This window comes from Lissotriton helveticus, chromosome 3_2, assembly GCF_964261635.1.
Source record: "Lissotriton helveticus chromosome 3_2, aLisHel1.1, whole genome shotgun sequence".
In the NCBI taxonomy this organism is placed as follows: Eukaryota; Metazoa; Chordata; class Amphibia; order Caudata; family Salamandridae; genus Lissotriton; species Lissotriton helveticus.
Genome location: NC_136062.1, coordinates 144,722,135 through 144,748,257, shown reverse-complemented (window position 1 = coordinate 144,748,257; position 26,123 = coordinate 144,722,135). Strand labels below are relative to the sequence as shown.

Below are 26,123 nucleotides of genomic sequence, written 5' to 3'. Positions count from 1 at the left end.
CTATTACAATGCGGCAAACCCTGGCGCAAGGGTAGGCAGATGCGTGACGCATCTCGTGACGAAATAGGGGCGCATCTCTAGAGTCGCGTCGCGGGCGCGATGCAACTATAGCAGTGCTCAGGGCTGCCCAATAATACTCAACATACCGCATCAGTCCTTACGCCTGCTTCAAGCAAGCAGGCATTAAGAATTGACATAGCAGCGTCGCGGAAGTGCCTGCGTTAAATCTTGTAGATTTCACGCAGGCACTTTTGCGAGGCACACATCTGCCTGACCGGCACCCCCCACCCCCCACCCCCCCCTGCGTGGGAACGCACCCATTGTGGCGCAGGCCCAGGCCTTCACGTGGCGCATCTCCTTAGATGCATCACGTTGTACATGACTCGCAGGGATGCGCCACGTTTACGTCGCTGTGCGTCAGGTAAGGCAGTGTAAACGTGGAACAAGGGGCTTGTAAATCTGCCCCTTTGTGTCTAGCATTACGCAGTTCTGTAAAATACACTCATACATTACTCAGCCCAATTAAATGAACACAAAATAGAAAACAAATAAGCAGTGGCACCGGCACAGAGAAGGAGAACAGTGCACCTGAAATGCACAGAAGATTTTGAAATAGTAATTTACCTCTCCTATCAATGTAATCACCAGCAGCATTATTGCTCTTTGTAAAAAAGTTAAAGCAAACATTTGCAATATAACACAGCCACATAGAGCAGGAGAAAAAACAGAGTAGTGAGTAATGAAAAAATTGCTACTACTACTCACCAAGCCCGGGGACCTCCACTCCCAGCACGTCTAGCAGGTCACGCTCTCGGTCCAGGATGTCGGTCCAGCGGTGGGTGACTTGATTGTAGGTGCGCTGGACCCCCGTGATCTTAAAAAGGGCCCGGCACACCTGCCCCCACCGCTTCCGTCGCTCCTGGCTGTTGGTGTAACCAGCAGCGATCCTGCCGCCTGCCGCGATGGTCCTGGGGAGACGGCGCTGCACATAAAAAACAAGTGCGCCCACCTCCTCAGGGCTGAAGATCTCCCGGGGCACCACCATTTCCGCCCTCAAGCGACCACACGGGAGCCGGGCACGGGCTGCGGTGCCCGTCTTGGGCAGCTTGACAGCTGTCTTGACCATGTTCCGGGCAGGTGTTAGCAGTAAAGAAGAGAAAAAATGAAAAAGAATAAGAGTAGGGAAGAAGGAAATAAAAGTTTAAAAAAGTAGTTCGAAAGTAAACAAAAGTAGCCTAAAACACAAAAATATAGATCTAGAAAAATAGAGGGATAGAAAATAAGTTAAATAGATCAACAAAATATTAAAACAAGCAAAGGATGGCAGAGATATACAGAGGATAGAAACACCATACCCAGACACATAGGAATGAATGAAAAACAAGATGGCGGCCCGATCACGTGCGCGTAAGTAAGTTCGCACGCGATTTCTCTCGCGAACTCGTGCGAACTTGTATTCGCAAGGCGCGAGTCGCGCGAGATTACACATAGCGGGCGGAAACGGAAATACGTCACGCAAACAAAATGGCGGCGCCCATACTCAACCTTGAGGTAACTCGCACGAGTTCGCGGCCTCCACGGGCCAGTTCGCACTACGACGCGCCCCGCGAATAGGGCGAAATTACCGAAAAACGAGTTTTGCAAAAGCAAAACGAACGAGCAGGTGCAAAAGTTCGAGCTCATCATTTGTAACCATTTACCAGGCTGTAGTGCTTCCTGAAGGGGCCCTCCAGAATCCGGTTGCCTACTTGCAACTATTGTGTGACCCTGCTCTGACAGTCACAGAATAGTTACAAGTATGCCATTGCATCCTGTTAAAAAAAATTATTTACATTGCATTTGCAACAAAAAGGAAAGGGAGCAGACAAGCAGGTGCCAACCTTCATTAATGTCAGTTGGGGCAGGGCAGGTGTTGTTGTTTGCAAAACTTAAAGCACTTAGCAGGTGTTTGTTCACTCAGTGGTCAATCAGAGGGTGTTGTGATGACACTGAGGGTGGCATGGGTGTGTCAGCCAGAGGGTGGCATGGGTGAACCAGAGTGCCAGTGTTGACAGAGGATGGCAGTGCTTTGCTTTGCCCCAATAATGTACACTGGTGAACTAGAGGGTGATGTGATGACACAGAGGGTGACATGGGTGAGCCAGAGGGTGGCATGGGTGACCAAAGAGAGTGCCAGTGGTGACAGAGGGTGGCAGTGATGAAGAAATCTTAGCAAACAGGCTGGGCACGTAGAAACAACAAGTTCGCAAAACTGGCGACCCGACAAGTAAGTTCGCAATTTGCGAAATTGTACAAAACCCTCGCGAACTTGCAGAAACCCGTGCGAACACACACACCCCCAAAAAATACGCAAATCCGCGAGAATTCGCGGATTTCGCGTATTTTCGCAATCCGCGAATACGCAAATCCGCAAATTCGCGGATTGCGAATCCGCAAAATCCGCCCATGCTTACTGGCAACATGTGTTAATGGATATGGCACAAATGATAGACATGCCACTACAAGTATCACCAGTCACAGCCTTACTGGGATGTACACATAATGTTGACACTCCATATAACAATTTTCTAGCACTAGGATTCCTAATTGCAAAACGTAAGTTAGTATGCAGATGGTGACGAGGCCGAGCTCCCAAATTTAAAGAATGGCTGCATGATCTCACAACATGGTAGGAGCAATCACTTAGCTATGCCGAACTACTCCCGCCCACCTCCAGGCCAGAGACATAGGGGGCCCTCTGACAACATACCTCCTCTCCATAACTGACAGTACAGATACCACCCCAGTGGCACATGAGGAGACCGGTGCCCAAGAGAACACCTCCCCCCAAGATAGTTGATGGTATATTACCACTCACCACCCTAATGTAGATGTTAGCAAGAGATACCAGAGGTAGTTATTAAACAACGTAGTGATATGCATCTCCGTAGCAGCATGCCCAATGATATACTAGCCAACCCACTGGCAACACATCAATTGCAGTTTCCATTTCCTCTGCCATGGGTTGGATATTAGTCAAAGCAACAGAAGCCGTCGGATCCCGTGAAAGATCTCAGCGTGGAATGCTGGGAGGCATACTATTCAGTATCGGCCATATGGTGTAGCTCGACATGTTCGATGGAAATGTAACGATTCTCCTTTCGACCAGATAATGGAGGCAGAATAATTGTATGGGTGCCCATTATGCCAAGGACTCTGGTGCACGGTAGGATGGATCAAATTCTTTTTCTTTCTCCACCTTTTCTTGGACCAAGTCTGCAACTTTAGGAAGCCAGCCAGAAACAGGAGCCAAATGGGCAAATGGGCTTTTGCTTGTGAATCACAAGCTTTTTGTATATCCTGTAACATAGCAGAATGGTTATGTACGTCAAAGGTTGCCGCAGTCACCACAACGTCTAGACCATCAAGGTCTGGCAAAAAAGTTTAATGCCAAAGAGCATTTCATGTGGGGTCTGCCCACCCAGAGATCTTCTAGGGAAATTGTTTAGTGCACGTTGAACTCCATATAGATAAGTCAGCCGGACACTGCCGGTACCTACGATCCTTGCTGTTAAAGATTGCTTTAAGTTACAAAATATTCGTGCCACAACAGGCTGGTATGGAGAAGAAAATTGCACCTGCATCCCCAAAGACTTCAACTCATCCCAGAAAGCTTTAGAGTCAAATGCAAGACCTTGGTCAGAATGGAAGGTGACACAGGCAAATGTCCCAACAAAGACACGCACATCTTTAATAACAGTTCAAGTGTCAGCACTACGTTTCGGCCAAACCCAAAGGAATCTAGTGCACAAATCCACTGCAACAAACATGTGTTTAAAAGCTGTGTCAGACATCAAAGGACCGCAGTGATCGAGATAAATACAGCCAAACAGCTGATTAGAGATTTGAAGTTAAGTATGTGGTGGACATGCAACAGTATAAGGCTTAATTTGTTGACAAATGTCACAAGAAAGAACATATTTATTTGCCTGTTGGTATAAACCATATGACCAAAAACTTTGCTGCATAAGAGAAACATGTGCAGCATGTGCGGCTATTATTAAAGAGGGCCTACAGTCCTCGTTTGGGAATCAGCCGATCCCCAACTGATGGAATAGTTGCAAATGGACGGTGAGCAGACGTCAAGTGATATGTGTAACATGAATGGAAACATTGGGGATATTCTGTTCCCTCTTTCGTAGCAGCAATAGCTGCCAAAATATCATCATTAATTTTAGTCATAGACCTAGTGACTGCTGCTACTGAAGAAGTGGCTACTGCAGATTTTGCTGCCTCTACAGCCAGTGAATTACAGACAGCATGTGCTCTCACATGGCGATGCCCAAAGTATTACTAACATATGTGAGTGGAAAACATTCCTTAAGGGCGGCCACTCAAACCCAAATCGTTTTCTGCTTGATTACGCTACCTTTAGAATCATGAAAATAATGTTATGACCAGAAGAACAAATGTCGTTGTAAGATTGTACACAGTAAAAGGAATCGCACACAATAAGTGTTAGAACATCCGGATCAATAAATTCAAATGCCAAAACCAAAGCACATAGCTCTACCACTTAAGCCATGCATTCACCAGGAGATTGTGTGTGCACCAAGGAGAATTTAAAATCCCCATCAACAATCGAAGCTACCATAATTGAACAGGCTACTGAACAAGCATGTTTAGAACCAATGGCTGGCTGCACAGATCCATCAGTTTGATTAAAGTACTTGTACTGATCTGGAGGGAGTAGTGATAAAGGAGGAGGATGAACATGTTCATATGAAAAGAACTCCTGTGTTTGCAAAGAAGGGTCAAAGATGAAATTGACATCATCTGACGCGAAAGAACTAGCCCATTGTATCCAACATGGATGCAATGCTTTTGAATTCAGGACACCAACCTTTGTAACGGTCTCTAAAGCAGGTACCAGTGAAACCAAGAAAATGAGTTTGCTCTTAGCCAGAGAGCGTTCCTTCAGAATTGTCAACTGGACAGCTGTCAACATCTTTTCTGTAGAAGAGAAACGCATTTCAGCCAAAGTATACAAATGCGATTTATAAGCAATGAGGCATATGTCTCCTTCATTGAACGTCAAGTAAGTAAAGCCTAACACGCCTGGTACAACCCTTATGACCAAATTTGAAGGGTTGTCTCGTGTTAAGAAGTAGTTGGTCGCAAGCAGATCAGACTGCAGAGACTGAAGAATTGTGGTATGTTCCATAAGCCAACAGGAAAAACTGAGAAAGAAAGTTGTACAATGACCAAAGAGGTTTGATATGCTGGGCATAATCAGGAGTGTATTTCCTCCCGAAATTAAAAAAAAACAGCAAAGAATGCAATTTTATAAGTGTAGTTGGAGGTTACAATTGAGCAAATTTCTCCAGAAAGTGGGGGCCAACCCCCTACCTTCATTATTGAGTTTGTAACCAAGAAAAAGAACCGTCAAGAAGGCGAAATTGAATTTGTAACCAATGTGTGCAAAATGAGTGATAATGTGGTCCACACGCAAGAGATGTGGCTGTAATTCATCATCCATCAAATATATGTCAACAACGTATGAGAAAGCATCATGGCCGATCTCATGGAAAAGAGATGCATATTGGGGCTGATTGCCTAGCGCACTGAATGCGGTCAAATCATGGTTCTCTGGAGCCAAAGAGAGGCTGTAGAAGCAGTTGGAAATATTCGAACTTGTTTTGTACTTTTTTCTAACAATGTTATTCACTAATGCAGAGCTATGGGTGTTCTGAACCACAAAGGTATGAATATGACTCTTCAAGTGTCTGTAATCCAAAACTATACAATATGAATCCTCCAGTTTCAATATCAGAAAAAGAGGGTAATTCATTAATGAAATACAGGGTTCAATCTCACCCTGATATTCCAAATGAGTCAAAGTGTCACTCACGGATGCTTTAGCGTCTCATTTGATTGTGGTAGGGGCTGAGGCAAAGAACGCCAAGGAATCACATGATCCAGAGAACCCTCATTCCAAACTGCCGGACTGCGATATATTTCCGGGGCTTAGGTTAAAGCCCACTTGGAGGCATAAGCCATTTTATTCTCATCACAATGGGATAAAAGGGGGAGACCGATCAAATTCAGCTAACAAAATATCTTAGGAAGAAGTGAGATTCTCTAAAAACACTGCTTTAATTGGGCATTTAATATCACCTTAAATTTGGAGAATCACTTCATAAAGTCTATCAGGAGGGGTAACTCGAGTGTCAGTTGTTTCTTTTGCCTTCAGGCATGGGTGGAGTGTCTGTTGCACTATGGTAACCTCTGCTGCACTGTTGAGGAGGGTCACCGCTCACCCCTGTCGATTAGCAAGGTTCTCACCGTCTGAGGCATCTCACCGTCTGAGGCATACTTTGCAGTCAAAGCAGAAAATGTATTTTTCTGGAATGGGGCACGATATGGAGGCTACTTCTTGTTTGAGCAGACTCAACTTCTCTGCGATCCTGTCGTCCTCCTCTGCCAAATTGTTGATCTGACAATTCCTGAAAGGAGTGAGGAAAATGAGGATCAGGAACTTGGATTCTCTAAGGTGTCTAAATTTTTGAGTGATCATATCTAAGCTCCGAAGTGTATGGTGGTGGCGAACCTGGACGAGAATGAGGCTTCTGTTGTTACTGCCGCTGATTTCTGTTTCATGCCTTTTTAGGAAAGACTTTATGACCCTCCTTTTCGGTAGGGGCCTTAATCTGCGGTTGAGTAAACGGTTGAATGCCTCATCTATTCCGACCCAAAGATGTATATACATCCGCTATAAAAAACAGCAACTGCCATTGCCGATCCACATCGGCCACCACCGCTAGCCAATGGCGTACTTGTAAGCAAACTGCTTCACCTATAATAATGGGCATAATCATATCGTAGACAATAGGAACATGCCTACTAATTTCATTCCCAAATCCATGGCTGGACCCACCCTGTGTTCATCTTGAATGTTTTTCAGAACGCTCGGAAGAACGGTCATGTAGGGGGTGCCAAAGCACAGTATATACACTGAAGCAAACACCGTCCCCCAGGTGGTGCAGCAACCTAAAGTGGGAATCAAACCACTCGATAAACTCTTTGTAAGGATCCTGTGAACTTCTCTAAGGGAGCAAGACCACTGACTCATTTCACTGACTCATTGTCAGTGAAATTGCTCTCCCACCCTCGCAGCTCCACCATTAAGTGAGGTGCCCCTGCCCCTGCACTCTTGAGTGTTGGTGATCGAGGCCCTCCTCCACCCGCAGGTTTCCCTGCGCCTCATCCCTGGTGGTCCAGTGGACCTCTGTCTCCTTTCTTTCTTTCTGCTCCTTCACTCGTTTTTCTCCCCTTTCTATCTTTCACCTTTCTGCACCTCTGTTCTTTTGCGCCTTATTTCTGCCCATTTCTCATTCTCTCCCTCTGCTCCTTCACTCGTTTTCACTCGTTTTTTCCCCTTTCTATCTTTCACCTTTCTGCACCTCTGCTCTTTTGTGCCTTATTTTTGCCCATTTTCCCTTTCTCTCCCTCTGCTCCTTCTCTCGTTTTCACTCGTTTTTTTACCCTTTCTATCTTTCTCCTTTCTGCTCTTTTCTGCATCTCTGCTCTTTTGTGCCTTATTTCTGCCTATTTTCCCTTTTTTCTTTATCCCTTCTTTCCTCCCTTTACCTTTCCCAGCCGCTGCTGCCCCCGTGGCCCCTCCCCCCCAGCACGACCGGCCCAATCCAGCTCCCCTCCCCGCTCCCGCCTCCCAGCTGTCCAGCCCTCCCCGACCCCTACTTAATGGCGGCCACTGCGGGGACAGGCGAGCAAGACCACTGACTCATTGTCAGTGAAATTGCTCTCCCACCCTCGCAGCTCCACCATTAAGTGAGGTGCCCCTGCCCCTGCACTCTTGAGTGTTGGTGATCGAGGCCCTCCTCCACCCGCAGGTTTCCCTGCGCCTCTTCCCTGGTGGTCCAGTGGACCTCTGTCTCCTTTCTTTCTTTCTGCTCCTTCACTCGTTTTTCTCCCCTTTCTATCTTTCACCTTTCTGCACCTCTGTTCTTTTGCGCCTTATTTCTGCCCATTTCCCTTTCTCTCCCTCTGCTCCTTCACTCGTTTTCACTCGTTTTTTTCCCCTTTCTATCTTTCACCTTTCTGCACCTCTGCTCTTTTGTGCCTTATTTTTGCCCATTTTCCCTTTCTCTCCCTCTGCTCCTTCTCTCGTTTTCACTCGTTTTTTTACCCTTTCTATCTTTCACCTTTCTGCTCTTTTCTGCATCTCTGCTCTTTTGTGCCTTATTTCTGCCTATTTTCCCTTTTTTCTTTATCCCTTCTTTCCTCCCTTTACCTTTCCCCGCCGCTGCTGCCCCCGCGGCCCCTCCCCCCCCAGCACGACCGGCCCAATCCAGGTCCCCTCCCCGCTCCCGCCTCCCAGCTGTCCAGCCCTCCCCGACCCCTACTTAATGGCGCGCCGCTGGTGCACCGAAGGCGCATCAAAGGCAAGCACGTCTGTGCCCGTCTGCGACCCGTCCGCGACCAGCACCAGGAACCCTGGACCTCCGCCCCGCCAACGCTACAACCCAGCAGCACTCCACGCACTCAACCCAGGCTGCAACAACAACTGCAAGCTAGCATCACCAGCCGACACCCATGGACCCTTCAGCTGTCACCGCTGCCGGCACACCTGCAGCACCGCCAAGAACACGGATCCAGCACAACCCGCCCACAAGAACACAACCGAACTGAAGACCCTGCAATGTATCCTCCTCAACGTCCGATCCCTCCACAAACACGCCACAGAAATCTGGGACCTCCTCGACAGCACAACCCCAGACGTAGCATTCTTCACCGAAACCTGGACCAACACCACCTCGGGACCGGACATTGCCATCGCCATCCCCCAAGGATACAAGATCTCCAGGAAGGACTGCCCCATCCACCCAGGAGGAGGAATCGCCATCGTCCACAAATCCAGCCTCCGCCTGAGCACACTCCCTGACGAGTCCACAGAACTGATGGAACACCTTCACTTCAAGATACTGGCCAGCCACACCGCCGCCCTTCGAGGAACCCTCATCTACCGACCCCCTGGACCCCGCGGACCCTTTGCCAACTCCATCACGGACATTATCTCCCCGCAGGCCATCGCATCCACCAACTACACTCTGCATGGAGACCTCAACTTCCACCTCGACAATCAACTGGACCCCAACACCACATCCCTCCTGGACAACCTCCACAACATTGGACTCCGCCAGATCGTGACCGAGCCCACGCACTCAGCAGGACACACCCTCGACCCCCTCTTCACTACAGGAAACTCCATCACCTTCAGCCACACCACCGAACTCCCATGGACCGACCATCGTTGCGTCCACTTCACCTTCAGAACACCCACCATCCACAGACACCAGCACCTGCTTCCACAAAGAAACTGGACCAAAATCACCGATGACCAGCTCACCTCCTCACTCAACAACTCCACCCCAACCATCGCGGAAAACAACGACCCCAACACCGCAGCCCGAACCCTGCATAGATGGATCTCGGACAGCACCAACACCATAGCCCCCCTCAAGAAAAACAACAATACCCGTGCCAAGAAAGCCAGATGGTTTACCACCGAACTTCGAGAGTCCAGGCGCACATGCCGCCGCCTCGAAAAGGCCTGGAGAAACACCAAATCCACAGAAGCCCACAACAACTTCAGAGCCGCCACCAACGCCCACCATCAACTCATCAGAGAAACGAGGAAAAAAGCGATTGAAGACAGAATCTCCACCCACGCACACAACAGCAAGGAACTCTTCAGCATCATCAAGGAGTTCGCCCAACCCACTAGCGAGTCTACCGACATCCCTCCCTCACAAGACCTCTGCGACAAACTCAGCATCTTTTTCCACCACAAAATCAAGAGCATCTACGACAACTTCGACGAAGACAACCAACACACTGAACCCTCACCAACCACCCCCGACACCCAGAAACCAGCGATTGATGACTGGACAGCCCTCACCACCGAAGACACACTGAAGACAATGAAGTCAATCCACTCAGGGGCCCCCATGGACCCCTGCCCCCACCACATCTTCAACAGAGCCGCCAACACCATCGCACCCATGCTCCGCCAAACCATCAACCGCTCCCTGGCGACCGCCTCATTCCCCGACGACTGGAAACACGCCGAGGTCACCCCCTCCTAAAGAAACCCTCAGCGGACCCCACCGACCTCAAAAACTACAGACCCATCTCCCTGCTCCCGTTCCCAGCGAAAGTCATCGAGAAAGCCATCAACAGCCAACTCGCCACATTCATTGAAGAACACAACATCCTCGACTCCTCCCAATCCGGCTTCAGAAAAAAACACAGTACGGAAACCGCCCTCCTCGCCGCAACAGACGACATCCGCACCTTACTGGACAAAGGAGAAACAGTAGCCCTCATCCTCCTCGACCTATCAGCGGCGTTCGACACAGTCTCCCACCGCACCCTAATACGCAGACTCTACGATGCAGGAATCCAGGACAAGGCCCTCGACTGGATCTGCTCCTTCCTCTCCAGCAGGACGCAGCGGGTCAGACTCCCCCCTTTCCTCTCGGACCCCACACCTATCACCTGCGGAGTCCCCCAGGGCTCCTCCCTCAGCCCGACGCTCTTCAACGTCTACATGGCTCCACTTGCCCCCATCGTTAGAACCTACGCACTCAACATCGTGTCATATGCAGACGACACCCAGCTCATCCTCTCCCTATCCAACGAGCCCAACACCGCCAGACGCAACTTTCGAGAAGGCATGGAAGCCGTCGCCAAATGGATGAAAAACAGCTGCCTACAACTAAACACCAACAAAACAGAAGTACTCATCATGGGCCCAAACCCTGACGCCTGGAGTGACACCTGGTGGCCCACCGCCCTCGGAAACCCGCCAACCCCCACAGACCACGCACGCAACCTGGGAATCATCCTGGACTCCGAGCTCAAAATAGACCGCCAGATCAACTCTGTCTCATCTTCCTGCTTCCACACCCTCCGCCTCCTTCGTAAGACCTTCAAATGGATCCCCCTCAAACACCGAAAGACAGTCACTCACGCCCTGGTCACCAGCAGACTCGACTACGGCAACGCACTCTACGCCGGAATAAACAAAAACCTCATCCGCAAGCTACAGAACATCCAGAACGCCGCCGCAAGACTGGTCCTCAACCTGCCAAAACACTGCCACATCTCCCAGCACCTGCGCACACTCCACTGTCTCCCCGTCGAGGCGAGAATCACCTTTAAGATGCTCACCCACGCACACAAGGCCCTCCACGGCACCGGACCAGCATACCTGAACAGCCGACTCAAATTCCACGCACCCCAAAGGACCCTACGATCAGCCCAGCTTTCCTACGCCGTGGTCCCCCGCACCAGAAAGACCAGATCGGGAGGCCGCTCCTTCTCCTTCCTTGCGGCCAAAGCATGGAACGCCCTTCCGCTCCACCTCAGACAGACAACATCGCTCCCCATCTTCGCAAGAAACCTCAAAACCTGGCTCTTCGACAGACCCCCTCCTTGATGGAATGGAACCTGCACCCCCCAACCCCCCCCCACCCGTAGCGCCTTGAGACCCTTACGGGTGAGTAGTCGCGCTTTAACAAACTCCTGATTGATTGATTGATTGAGTTGTGTGTGGAAAAACAGCTTCAAGTTGCTCAAATTTCTGTGCAATGTTTGCCCATTACAAATTATTCATGACTGGACGAATGACAAGACCACCAGCAGGTCCTGGCGGTTGGGAAGCAGTTTGAGCCAGAGCCACTTGAATTGCACGTGACATACACTGAATCACACTTCTGTGTATATGAATCAGCATGGTATGTAACTGACGTAGCTCTGCATGTGTAACATTAACATAATTTGGATGTGGTGTAAAACTCGCCAAAATGGGCAATATAACCCCATCCACCGATAAGGACCCTAAACAGACCACAAAAACAGAGTGAGAAAGGGATCCATTAAAGCAGATGGTAAGCTCCAAGGCTGTCAATGGAACTTCAAGTAATGCATAAGGGTGATAAGCCCGCTGTACCGCCGCTGCTGTATATTCATGAAACAAATTATCATTCCATTCACAGCTGGAAATGTAACCAAAGAATAGAAAACCTCGAAGCGGTAAGCAGCCTCCACTTCGACAACAAAGATAATAGTAGCCCCCACATTGGGGACTCCGCGTTGAGTCAAAACAAGCACTACTCAGGGGTCTCATAAATAAGTACCAGACCAATAGTTGGTGACGCTGTGTTGCAGGGATTCTTCACAAACACAGAACTATGTTCAGGATTGTGGGACCTTGGTGTATAGGGACAAAGTCTTCTTCCAACCATGGTATACAAAATTCCAGGACTCAGTAGCTCTAGTGCCTATCATGCCCTCCTACTGACTTACAGAGAAACACATGATTAGGCACCCCAGAACACAACACTCCCAGATCCCTGTTGCTCACTCTCTTGTACATGTCCACAATAAGATCTGACTGAGACACGCAATAGTTTAAAATATTTATTTGAACTAACATGCCCTAACATGCAGTATACGTGCCACAACAAGCAGGAAAATGCATAGTACAAATACAGTCACCATAGCAACTAGTCCATATATCATGACGGGAAATGTAATCATAAAAGTCAATGGAACAAAGACTATAGTGCCTATTCTCCCTCCCCTTGCTAAGAAAAAGTATTATTATATAATAGAAGATCAATGGGCTTTGTCAGCAGACCCCATACCTTAGGTTATAGATGGGAGATCTACATTGTAGGTTCTGTCTCGCTCTTCTCTCTATAAAGTTCCCTCTCCAAGTTTGTGCCCCCCATGCATGTATGGCCATAATATCAAAGTTCAAGTTTCCAACAACAGCTGCATTGGTATGTTTTGTCTAGGTGCTAGGGCCTGACCAGAACAGAATAACAAGGGGCATTGTTTATCGACCTTGCACACAATGCTCAGACTAAACTCCAGGAACAGGCAGAGAACGAACACAGCAGACAGTTCTCATGTGAAATGCACGACAGTCCTTTGCAACAATAAAGCCATGTAGTACCGTAAGCAAAGCAGCATATTGTCTGCAGGGCTCATGCTAACTTAGAGATGTCAACAATGTCCTCACCAGCCACGTGACAATCATCATTTTGACTCTTATTCCCTCGGATAGGAAATGACAATGGGGTCCACTTTGAAGTTTAATTCATGCCAACTCTCAAACCCAAATTATTTTACACAGGTGCACATTCAGATTATGGTTATTCATAAAATATGGGGTGAAATTTGCTATAAATATTCTATCCCTATGATTCACTCTTTTACTCCTTTCTGGGGTATTCCCAATTTCCCTTTATGTTTCATAAGTCAATGGCTAGATTATGATATGACCATGTTGTGAACACTGTCAGACAGCTACATGATAACCATGGGCTATGCCCTTTGGCAGTATTACAAACATTACATGATCTTCTGCAATGGTCATTCTTTAAGTACCTCCACACTTGTGACTACTTTCTCTATAATCCTGTATATAATATTGCCGTCAGTGACCCTGATATCCTGGTATATTAGTACACAACAGAGAGTAAGCTAACAGACAGAGAATTATGCAAAATTATGAGTGATTATAGAGATGATAATTTGGCAAATCTTCCATGAGAGTGGAGCTGCTGGCTGCGGCAGATGATTTAGCAAGAAAATATCTCCGATGCTCTAGACCTAATCAATTTATCTGTGGTTTCAGTGAGTCTTATGCTTCAGTAATATAAAACTGTGTATGTTATATGATACCCCCAGAAAAGATCTATAAGTGGTATATTAACAGCACTAGAAATAAGTGCTATTGCCCAAAGTGCGGGCGTCAAGTGGCAGATATTGGGCACATGTTTACTGGTTGTCCACGTTTGAATGCTTCTTTGTCTAATGTAGTTGTGTCTCTTTCTCAGGATCTGGGGTTTGATTTAAAGTTATCTACAAAAGATATTATGCTGTCAGGTAATTCTGATGTTGGCCCAAGTTGGTCCAGTATTACCTCTATTTCAGTTATAGCTGCCCAATTATGTTTTGCAAGGGGATGGATTTTTTTGTTTGCTGAATTGATGAATTAAGTGTACATTTGCGCTATACACATGTGCACTTCTCAACCATGTTATCACTACATGAGAAACCTAAGTCAGTGTTCATAGGCATGTCATCAAAGTGCAATACATTGAGGACACACAGTAGTTGCTTAGTAGTTAGTAGTAGATTTTTCATGTGACATGGAATCCTCTATTTTGTTTAAAATATGTTATGGGGGCATGGTGTTGGCAGTTCTAGTCTTTTAAAAAAATCTTTTTATTGATTTTTAAACAAACAAAACATATAAGTATACAAACAAAGATCAGCATGCAGAGATGTCTAGGTAGCGGCATTTGGTACGCAGTTAAGTAGGAAAAGCTTCCAGGGATCACATATGGGGAAATACACTAGATGGAAGCAGTCAATACATTTTGCTGCCGTTTCCCATCGTCCCACCCTGGGTTGGGTCCTGTATCAAAACCCCTGTAGGAGCGCCTTCCCAACTAAATTATCTCCCACTTGCGTGGGCTGCCCCTTCCATGATATATCGGCTTCTCATTGATCATTCACCAGTTTAAGTCGCTCTCCCAGTCTCCCACCAGTGGAGCTGCAATCAGTTCTAGTCTTATGTAGGCCTGGGCAGTGAACTCGGCTTCGTTCGCAGAGTTTGCAGAGTTTTCTGCACTCCCTGCTCCACGGAGCTCGCGGAGTGCAGAAAACTGCACCACGCGTAGTGCAGCGGAGTGTTTTCTCTGCTTGCGCTAGCAACGGTAAGTTCGCCAGCGCGAGCTGCCGCTCGGGTAAAATTACTACCTGAGCGGCAGGAAGACCAGCATGAACAACAGTTTGCACTACACTCCGCCACTTGTGGGACTTCGTGGAGTTTTTTTATAACTTCGTGGAGTTCCGTGTAGCAAAACTCTGAACCAAGCTCAGTTTTAGTCTTGTGTTTGCATGTGCCTTCACAAAATCATTAAACATGACCGACATGTGTTAATGACACTTTATACATCATATGAGTGTGTTGGCAAGGACTTTGTACATAGGTTGTAATTTCCCTGAAACCTATGCGACATTAGGGCTACAAGAAGACGCAAAGTTTAGCTGTACAGCACCATCTGTCTTCAAATGCCCGTTAGGCAAAGGTGCATACACCAGGACACCACATAGTTTACTAAGCAGATTGAAAGGAGGATCATGGTGAGTGTAGTTATAGTTTTGACTGTGTCCACTGACATGGCTTTCAATAAATTCAATGGGCACCGGATGATGTACTGACATTTGTTAGTTATCAATGTGTTTTTATTACCATATATGTCTGAGTGATGCGTCAATGCATTTTTTTTACCATATATGTCTGGGTGATGGAAGACACATTGTATGGTATTCTTGGTATTCTCTGCCTTCTTGGCCGAATGAGACTGTTGTTCCAGCTCATTATCAATGACTAAATAAGCATAGGCAAAACCAATAGGTCGGTGTTCACCACCAACGTTTAGGCAATTCTTGTTTGGTCATGGTTTTTGGAAAAGTTTATTGTCCAGGAAGCTGCCGAATCCTCAATAATAATATGTTATACACATGATATTGTCAAAATAAAAAATGGTCTGGGCAAACACAGATTTAAAAAGTCAATCAGCATGGCATTGGCTGACAGCCTCATGCCTCAGGCAAGGAAGGTCAGAAAGAAAGAAGGAAAGATAGAGAGTCTGGACCTGTTCCTTCCTCTCATGGGAAGAACACAACGGGTCAGGCTCCGGCCCATGACATCATAGACCAAGAAACCACAGGGATTATCCCTCAGCCTCACCCTTTTCAACATATACATGGCACAGCTCGCCAACATCATCCGATCACAAGATATCACCATCATCTTCTACACAGATGGCAACCAACTCATCCATTCTTTCACTCATGGACAAGGCAACCACCACAAGAACCAACTTCACCAACTGAATGACCATGGTAGCTGACAAGATGAGAACCAAATGCCTGATTCTCAACTGCGTCAAGACAAGAGTAGTGGGCTTCAGCAATATGACTTCCCCATGGGACTCCACCTAGTGGCTGTTGGAGCTAGGACCAAAACCCACACCCACAGACGACTCATGAATTCTAGGGATCATCCTAGACAAGCTCAACATGACAGCTCAAGTCAATGCATTGTGCACCTCCTGCTTCTACATCCTATGCATGCTGCTATAGATCTTCAATGGCTGCCTCAGAAAAGCAGGCGGACCTTCACATAAGAACTCATCACCAGCAGGCTGGACCACATTAACACTCTCTACTCAGGAATCTCTAAGCAACTCCTCCACAGACTCCAGACATCCAGAATACTACTGAAAGACCCATACTTGACCTTCCACGCTGCACCCACATTACACCGCATTTCAGGAAGTTTTAATGGCTCACAATTCACAAACGCAGCCAATTCTAACTTCTCACAAGCACATGCAAAGCCCTACACAACACAGAACAGGAATACCTGACAACTGCCTGCACTTTTACCAACCCCCAAGAAACGCATACTCATTCTCTCTCTGACATTATACATTCCCCACACCCACAAAAGAATAGGTGGAGGTCACTCATTCTCCTACATTGCACCCAAGGCATGGACAACCTCCCTCAACACATCAGAGCCTCCTCCTCACTTCAAGAGTTCTGAACGAAGCTAAAGACTTTGCACTTCAAATAAGCATCTTTTTTTTTATTTTAAAGAATTTGTTAGAATTTGAGGTAGTAAACTCCAGCATAGGTCATCTTCCGTTAGAGACAGAGAATACAATCGAACTGGAGTCCAATGAAGGAGATTGATAGAAAAGAACTTAGACTGCATTAAAGAAGGAGCAATTTTGTTACGCAGAGACATCTTCTCAATTAATTGCTAGGAATCTGGTGAAATATGTTCTGTAAGATCAGAAGCAAAATGTCGCAGCCATTTGTGTTGGGTAACAGTATGTTGGACAGAGGTATGGGAAGATAAAAATTTATAGATTTTGGAAGCTACATGACCAGTTCTAATCCACAATTGAAATAAGGTAACGGTAGGAGAATTGGGAACCAATCATAATTTAGCAAGAGCAACTTTAATTTTTAAAAATGTGCAGAAGTCTAAGTTAGTGAGAGAAAATTGTTGAGTTAAGGAGGAGAAGAGTAACGGATCATTATTTGAATCATAAAGATGACGCACAAGCGAAATCCCTTTAGTAACCCAATATGACATCAACTTGTGATCAATAACAATTTTAATCTTAGAATTACGCCAAATTGAGGACCATCGTGATTTGTGAAGAGGAGTAGCAACTCTTTTGACGACCAACCGGACTGCTGCAATGGTATCTAAAATGATCGAACGAGAAAACAGAATAGATAAAGTAGAAGTGGTTAAAAACGAAGAAGGTGGCAAAGGAGCAGAAAGCTCTTGTTCAATAAATATCCTGGAACCAAAGAAAACCAAAGAGCTCATTGAGGCTAAAAAGGCAACTTGGTATTTCTCCCAATCAGGGAAATTACAACCCCCCATATCATAAGGCTTTCTCAAGAACTTGTAAGCAATTCTAGCTCGCTTGTCATTCCAGAGAAATTTAGAGGTAATGACATCCATCTCATGAAAGAAAGAAGAGGATAGTTTCACCGGGAGCATAGCTGATACAAAATTAATGATAGGTGTTATCATAATTTTCAAAGTTTGGAGACGACCCCACCACGAAATATGTTTCGGAGACCAGGTGTCTAGAAGACGACGCACTTTAGTTATAGTCTGGGCTTCATTATACGCTACAGTATCATAAAGGGTACCACAAAACCAAATCCCTAAATACTTAAGCTGTTTAGATTGCCACTTAAAACCTGCAGAACCCATGTGTGCTGGGAAACAATAAGCATTTAAGGGAAACATCTCAGTTTTGTCTCTATTAAGGGTATAACCCGAAACTTTAGAAAAAAGAGAAATGGTGGCGGTAATGGCAGGAATGGCCAATACTATGTCATCAGAGAAAATAAGAACATCGTCTGCGTAGGCAGCTGTCTTCATACAATGGGAGCCGAAATTAAAACCCTTAATGTCTGGGTGGAGATCAACCAATCTGAGGAGCGGGTCAATAGATAATAAAAACAAAAGCAGGGATAAGGGACAGCCTTGTCTGGTGCCTTGGCAAAGGTTAAAAAAAGACGCTGTAGCCCCATTAACTCTAATGTTGGCTCTAGGTTGAACATAGAGGGACATAACCATGTGAACAAAAGAGTCCCCAAGGTTATGCGCACATAGAACAACACGTAAAAAAGGCCAAGAGACCTTGTCAAAGGCCTTTTCGACATCAAGGGCCAAAGCTGCAGCCGGAAGATTAGAACGTTTAGCTGAACTCAAAATATGGCAGATGGTACGAATATTGTCCCTGGCGAGTCTACCTTGACAAACCCCGTCTGAAAAGGGTGGACAAGCTTAGGAGTATAAGACTCCAAGCATCTGGCCAAAATCTTGGCAAAAATCTTATCTTAGCTTCCATATTAAGAAGGGAAATAGGACGAAAATTCTTGGGATCGGAATGATCCTTACCCTCTTTTGGAATCAATACAATAGTGGCCTCAGCAGCCGAACCCGAAACAGACCCCCCCTTGAATAAAGGCAACAAAAACTGACTTAAGACGAGGAACAACAGAGGGAAGAAAGGTCTTATAAAACAAAATGGGGAAACCATCAGGACCGGGACCTTTCCCAGACCGCGTAGCTTTGATTGCAGCAATAATTTCCTCAGAGGTAATCGAGCCACCCAATTTCCTACTATCCTCCACAGACAAAGATTGAATAGGAATCGTTTTCAAAAATTCTTGACATTGGGAAAAAGATGCCTGATTGGTATAGAGCTTACTGTAAAAATCTCGGAATACATCAAGAATGTCTGTGGTTTGAATTTTTTTTATACCCGAGCTATCATTGATAGAGGAAATCTGAGAGGATTGAAAAGAAGATTCCTGAAACTTCAACGTAGCCGCCAAAATTTTACCTGCTCGGTTTTTTAAAAGTAGCCGTTTAGATTTCTGAGCCTGTACACCTATATGAGCTCTCATACACAATAGTGTTGTAGGAATATTTTAAATTCTTAATGGACTGTAAACATTTGTTGTCCTTAGAGTTGCGAAATAGAGATTCTTGCTTTTTGATTTCATCCGCTAAATCAGCAAGTTCCTTTTTGATGGCAGCATTTCTGGTCGCCATACGCTTAATAATGTGACCGTGAAGAGTGCATTTAAAATAACCCTGGGCGTAGTTCGCGTAGCCGCACTCCGCGAAGCTACGCGAAGACGCACTTGCACTCCGCGAGCTACGTGTAGCTCCGCGGACATGCGTAGTAGCTTGCTAGACCCGTTCGCGCGCCGTTTTTCGTCTTCGGGAGCGCGGTGCGCGTGTTCGGGGCGCTGCCTGCATGCTCGCAATAGCTAGCGCGCTAAGTTACTCAATGAGGTTTGTCCCGCCCGCTTGCGTTCCCTTATTTCCGGTTCCGGGTTACAAGTAACGTGTTCGCGTTGTGTTAGACATGTTCGGGAACTCATCTTCTCGTTCGCACTGCCAAAGTGCGTGATCGCGTCAAATATCGCGCGAACTTACCGCGGCGGTCGCGACGGGCAGAGCCATCTTCGATTTCACACTCTGGCTATGGTTTTGGGCCTACTTCAGCATCTCACTCCTATCTCTTCCATCCTGGTCTTTTCCCTCAGTTTTTCTAACTTTCTTTACTTCTTACCTATTTCTGTCTGTGCCTAGGTGTATATTTCTCATTTTATTTTTACTTTTACCACTTTTTTTGCAACTTTTCTCTTGTTTTATATTACTTCCTTCTTTTATCTTTCTTCTTTCTTCCCCTAACCTTTTTGTCTTCAACTTTCCTTCTCCCCTCCACCCAGAACCATGGTGAAGGGTGCCAGCAGAATCGGCGGCTCAAAGGGCAAGGCGGCTGTGCCTAAAAAAACCAGGCTGCCTTGCGGCAGAATGCGCCCGGCAGGAGTGACGCCCCGCCAACTTTTTGGGGAGGAGGAGTTGGCCGCCCTGGTCTTTTTTATCCAACGTCACCTCCCCTTGACTTTGGCAGCAGGCGGCAGGCCCGGCTCCGGATACCAGCACATTGAAGAGCGTCTCCGGCGGTGGGCGAAGGTGCGCCGGCAGTCTTCCGCTGCTCCGGTATCCGGCGTACCCACCATCAGCTGTCCCACCGCTGGGCCGACATTTTGGACCGGGAGCAGGACCTGTTGGACCTGCTTGGTGTGGAGGTTGTGGGTCTTGGTGAGTGGCTACCCCAAAAATAAAGTGTGTATATATATATATATATATATATATATATATATATATATATATATATATATATATATATATATATATATATATATATATATATTTATATACATATAGATTATATATATATATATATACATATATATATATATAGTTGTATAAATATTGTTATTGTATCTTTGTAAATATTGGCTGAATAAGTAACGCGATGACTGTTGCCCCTAGTTACATTTGCGATGTATTCCGGTATATCTACTGTCATTGTATGACAGTGTTCTTGTTCTTCACTGGCTCTTGCGTGTTGTTTCAACTTGGCGCTAGCTGTTGCTGTTTATTGATGTGAGATTTTCTTTATTGCTGAGAACTGAAGTTAGTTAATGCTATTAATAGAGTCTTGTCCTTCCTTTGTCCGTCAGTGAAATAACGGTGGATGGATAATTGTACGTTGTTTGCATATTGTAGCATTTTTTTCACGGCCTTCTCTTCTGCATGAATGGAATCCTTTTCTTGCAAAGAATGCTAACGTTACTTTGTTCTTCTTACCTCAGCCAGGGCCGGCTCTAGGGGGCATGTGCAAGCTGTGCAACTGCACAGGGGCACCAAACTTCAGGGGCCACCGCACCAATAGATATCCTTAATTTAATAATACTCTAAGGATGGATACATATTTGCGTTGCGGCCCCTGGCATGGATTTGTTGCCTCCGGCTCTGTTCCACTGTAGCAGTGTGATTTGCAATTATGTCTATGTTTCACATCACTCAATGTATTTATCTATGTTTATTATTTTAATTTTTACATGAACCACAGAACCCAGGGGCAAGCAGAATACAGGGACCGAGTCGGCGGGTGAACCACCAGTTACACAGAGCTCCTCTACTGAGGATCCTGCTGCTGTCCCCAGTAAGTCCAACAGTGCTTGTTTTTTCCTCTGTAATGTGTCTGCAGTGCTTTGTCAATTGACAGCAACCAAGTAGGCATCCAGAATGATGTTTGTCTAGTATTTTTGTAAACGTTAGTATACCACTACTAGTCTTGTGGGTATTCTTCTATCTCCTATGGAGTTATATACATATTACACAACTATGTAACTATGCACACGAAAATTGGATGTTGTTGGTACTGATAGGCAGGTTGAACCTTACTTACACCTCAGTCACAGAACTCTGAGGAACGCACAATTCACTGAACGTCAGCCTATATGGCCTGAGTCATTGGTCTATTGTTCAAATCACACTCCTGAACCCCAATACCAAGATGCCGAATGCTTTTAGGACACAAACCGTTACCTAAGAAACCCCCTTTTGCTCACTCACTCGTGTGAGTCTCTAAGACAACAGACACTGAAAATAAACTTCAGAGTCAAAGTGGTCATTCAAAAGCTTTATTTTGTTAGAAGTAAGTAAGTAACATCAATGTTTTTAAGTGCTTCCGTCCAATACGTTGAAGGGCCCACCAGAAAAAATCCAGAGTTAAAACAGGCATAATAAAGTAATCAACATTTGTACAGCTACTAGTGCACAATAGGGAAATGTGGCAACTATCGGAGACCTCTCACCAACGTATACTGGTCAGATATTCCTCTTTTTTTGTAAGCTATGGAAATGTCCGCTTCGTAGAAGGCAATCTTCTCACCTGCCGAAAAATAATGACAAAAGTGGTGCACGTTAGACAGTATTAAATACATTTATGCCAGTTTTATGCAGCCATGCTAAAAAGAAGTTGTAACCTGTAAGCAAACTCTATCCCACAATCCACATAGAAAACTTAAATACGGGCCCTTTTACTTTCCCACCTCTTCAGGTGTATGCATTGAACAATGATGTGTTGCCCCAGAGCGTCTTCTCGTACTGCGCAACAAGCTGCGAGTTAACACATGCGCAAAACTGGATACATTGATGTACAAAGGTTACATAGTTCACTTCCAATTTCCAAGGACTAGAGTAGCAGGACAGATGAGATGAGCTTGGGTACCATACCATAACAATGAATGCTAATAATATGTGTAGTGACTCTGCTGTACTATGCAATGTGGACTCATACTGATTACGTACGTTGGACTTAACTGTTTTGAAGAACTCCATTCTTGGTGAACAAGTACAAAGGGGGCTGTGCATCCATCTAAAAAGGCGTACTTATTTTTATAGGTGCAGAACCCTTACCATCGACCAGTGCCGACGGGGACAGCGGCGCTGCTTCAGCGCTCCCGGCGGGGACAGGAGGAACAGAGGCACCTACACCAGCAGCAGTGGGGGGGGAGCCAACAGCGGCGGGCGATGGTAAGTTACATTCAATAGTGATCTGCATTACTTGGTGGGAGGGGAAAACTTTCTCACTGTACTCTACTGGAAAATATATGATGTTACCTTTACTTGTCATTAGCATGCTAAGCATTACCACTACAGTAATGCAAGTGCCTGATAGCAGTCGGATGCATGGGTTGTTGTTAAAGCATGTAAAGGGGAAAACACAGCTGCCAGCGTGGTTGGGAGACACACCCAATACCGGTGGTTAGTGGATAGTCTCAGCAGCTGCGGTGTTTTGGGCAAACCCAAAGGCAAGGGAAGGAGGGGACGACTGGGTGCATGGGTCGTTGCTGGTGAAACACAAACCAAATAAGGTTTGTTGCGCGGTATAAAGTATTATAGTCTTTACTAGACATGTGCTACTAGCTGCCCCCTGTTAATTAATGTTACTTTGAGAGTGTTCCCGCCTTCCCGGAACAAAAGGAGATATGTAAAAGACAGGTGTTCGTTCTAATGTGTGTGACCGTTGAAGTACACCCATGCTAATAGGGCAGGCATAAAGCCGTGACAAAAAGTCCGAAAAATTAATAGAGGCTGTAGAATGTTCAAGATAGACGCAACACAATTTCTGGTACTCAGCTTGCTTGCTAGTGCTACTGTGCCGCCCACTGTGTGTTGAATCAATGTTGTGTTCTTGATTTGCGGGGAGTTTGGATTAACAATTCTGTTTCTTTCTTTATAGTTACTCCTTCCCAAAAACCAACCAGGAAGGAGTTGGCAGTCCGGGCCCGGCAGCGGAAACTGCAGGCAATTGTAGAGGCCTACCGCCGGCTGGTGGATCAGGCCGAGGAGGAGGAGGAGGAGGCGGCGGCAGCAGCTGCTGCCTCTTCCAATGCCCCGGGCCCCAAGCCTGCAGGACTACGTCGCCGTGGTCAGGCAGCCGCCCGCCGCCGCATTGTTACATCTTCGGCGGCCCCCCCACAACAACAACAACAACAACATGCATGCAAGTGTAGGTGCCGTGATTTCAAAGCAAAGATTCTCCGCCGGGTAGCGAAGTTGGAGGAGGAGCGGAAGAAGCAGGAGGACGGTCTAGAGGAGCGTGTCAAGATACTGGTGGACAAACACCTGAAAGCCCGCCGGCTTTGAAATGGACCCTGTTTTTTGCCCCTTTTTTAATCCTTTTGTTGGTGGGTGGGATGTGGGAGTTGGGGTGTACATTTGGGTTGAAATTTGGTTGGGGTTAGGGGAGGGTAGGGACAGCTCTGGGTCAGGGGGTTACATTAGTTATATATTTTATTTTTCTATTATCATTATTAAAATATAAAAATAAAACAAAGATATTATTTTCACAAGAAAACATTTGAAGTTCATTTGTGTTTGTTGGGGGGGTGGAGGGGGGACTGTTTCACCAAATAATGTACGTTGTGCAACATGAACATGCACTACGAACGATAAATTAAGTACTGACTGCACCTGTAGTAGTAGGGTCACAAGTGCATAAATAATTTATATTATTAAATAACATGGGAAAATTGCCCATCACGTGAGTCTGAAGTTACTACTAGTATACTTTAATTCCATGCACATTTGCTCAGAGTCGGCTAAACAATCCTATGCAATGCATTGCATCATTCCTTTAACATACCTGTCCTAGTTGTCAGGGAAGAGGAGCTCGTCCTCAAACTCTGTGCGTTCAGACAGAAGTAGGTCATGTAACCCAGTAGTGAGGACGTCTTCTTCACACTCGCTTTCTTCATCCGGCGGTGATTCACGTACTTGATAGTCTGGTGGTATGAAGCGTTGATTCATTTTTATCATTGTCAGCCGCTCCACGCTTTTGGGGGAGAGACTAGTCCTTTTCGATGTGACAATGGCACCAGCAGCACTGAAAACCCGCTCAGAGGAGACACTGGCTACAGGACAAGCCAGATACTTTATCGCCAGCCTGCTCAGCACTGGCCACTGTCTCCTTCTTTCATACCAATAGACCAATGGGCTTTGCTCCATGAACACCTCTGTTGTGTCATCCAGATAGGCCTGAACCATCCGCTCAATGTTCATTGGTGCTCGGCTTTGCTGGTCCTCTTTTCCCTTTGCAACAGCAACGGACTTACCCATCCCTTTCTGTATAAAAAAAGCAGTTATGCTTTTGGTTGGGTCTGCTGAATCAGATCGTGTAGGTGCTGCTTTTGGTACTGTTGGTGCCTGCTGGAAAGCAGACGCACTGCTCTCACGCTGTGAAGAACTTGCGTCAGGAGTACTTGGACTGGCCTGGGCTGGCAGTGGCAGGCCTTTAAGTAACAGCCGTTCAGTTTCTAACTCATTAGCTTCCGCAGCTATGGAAGTTTTGTACTTGTCAACATCCTCATCTGAAAATGGAATTACTTCGTTACTGCTGACAAATAATTTGTACCGTGGATCCAAGATTGTTGCAGTTATGTAATGTTCACCTGACACAATATTGTTGAGCCTTACATTTTCACACAAGCGGTTGACTAAGCCCTTGGCTAAGGTATATGCATCAACTTTTTGTTCGTCACCTTCGTATGTTTCACAGACCTCCTTCACCTGTTGCTCAAGCATGTACAACAATGGGATGGCTTGGCCCATAGTACAGTCCTCCCTGCTAACTGCACGTGTGAAGACCTCAAAGGGTTGTAGCATCTCTGTGATGCATTTAATGAGGTCCCACTGCCACATCTCAATGGTCAGGGCTTTAAGATTAACAGTAGGATCCCCTAATCTTCTTGACATGACATAAGCATTCAGTGGGATGTACTGCTCAAAGAGACGCTCAAGCATGAAATAAGTTGAGTTCCAACGTGTTGGGACCTCCTGTATCAGTGCTTTGACTGGCAACCTATGCTCTTGCTGAATGACCCGTAGCAGCTTCCGTCCTTTGAAAGAATGGTTAAAGTGCGTGCATATTCTTCTGCAGATGGCCATTATGTTGCTGACTTTGGCTTCATTTTTCAGAAAGTCTTGCACGACTAAGTTTATGCAGTGTGCCAAACAGGGTACCCTGAAATAATGTCCTTCTCTCATTGCCTTCACTACATTACTGCCATTGTCGGTGGAAACAAAACCAATCTTAAGGCCTCTTGGTTTTAGCCATTCAAAGACCTTGTCATTAAAGTCAGACAAAATGTTTTCAGCAGTATGACTTTTGTCCATACCAAACATGGCTATAGTTGCATGTCTGCGCGTATCATTAAAAATTCCAGCAACGTCACGGAGGCCTGAAGTTAACTTGTCTTTAACACCTGCAAAAGAGATCCAGTGTGCGGTGATGCACATGAAATCTGTAGCATCGCAACTGCTCCACATGTCTGTTGTCAGGTGGATACAATGGACAACACTCTGTTGTAAGGCTTTCCCAATCAATTCCAGCACATCGTGGTGTAGTGCTGGAACAGCCACTCGGGCAAAATAGTAGCGACTGGGAACGTTCCATTTTGGGCAGAGGGTTGCCACTAATTCCAGAAATCCAACAGCCTCAACAAATGAAAATGGGAGAAGGTCCAGTGCTAACATTTTCGCAAGTTTGGCATTGTAT

At 46.1% G+C, this 26,123-nt stretch overlaps 1 protein-coding gene and 1 long non-coding RNA gene across 2 annotated transcripts; one reads left to right on the top strand and one right to left on the bottom strand.

The window, feature by feature from the left end:
• The first annotated feature begins 21,154 nt into the window (after positions 1–21,154).
• Positions 21,155–23,970, top strand: LOC144826241 (uncharacterized). The gene is made up of 3 exons (XR_013609727.1): positions 21,155–21,221; positions 22,466–22,597; positions 23,307–23,970. It is a non-coding gene; the product is annotated as an uncharacterized LOC144826241 (long non-coding RNA).
• On the bottom strand, positions 21,689–25,665 carry LOC144826240 (zinc finger BED domain-containing protein 4-like). Its single transcript, XM_078684611.1, has 2 exons — positions 24,213–25,665; positions 21,689–21,953 (listed from the first exon to the last, which is right to left on the bottom strand). The coding sequence occupies exon 1, from the start codon at positions 25,610–25,612 to the stop codon at positions 24,218–24,220; it is 1,395 nt and encodes a 464-aa protein (XP_078540737.1). The 5' UTR covers positions 25,613–25,665; the 3' UTR covers positions 21,689–21,953; positions 24,213–24,217.
• Between the last annotated feature and the right edge of the window lie 458 nt (positions 25,666–26,123).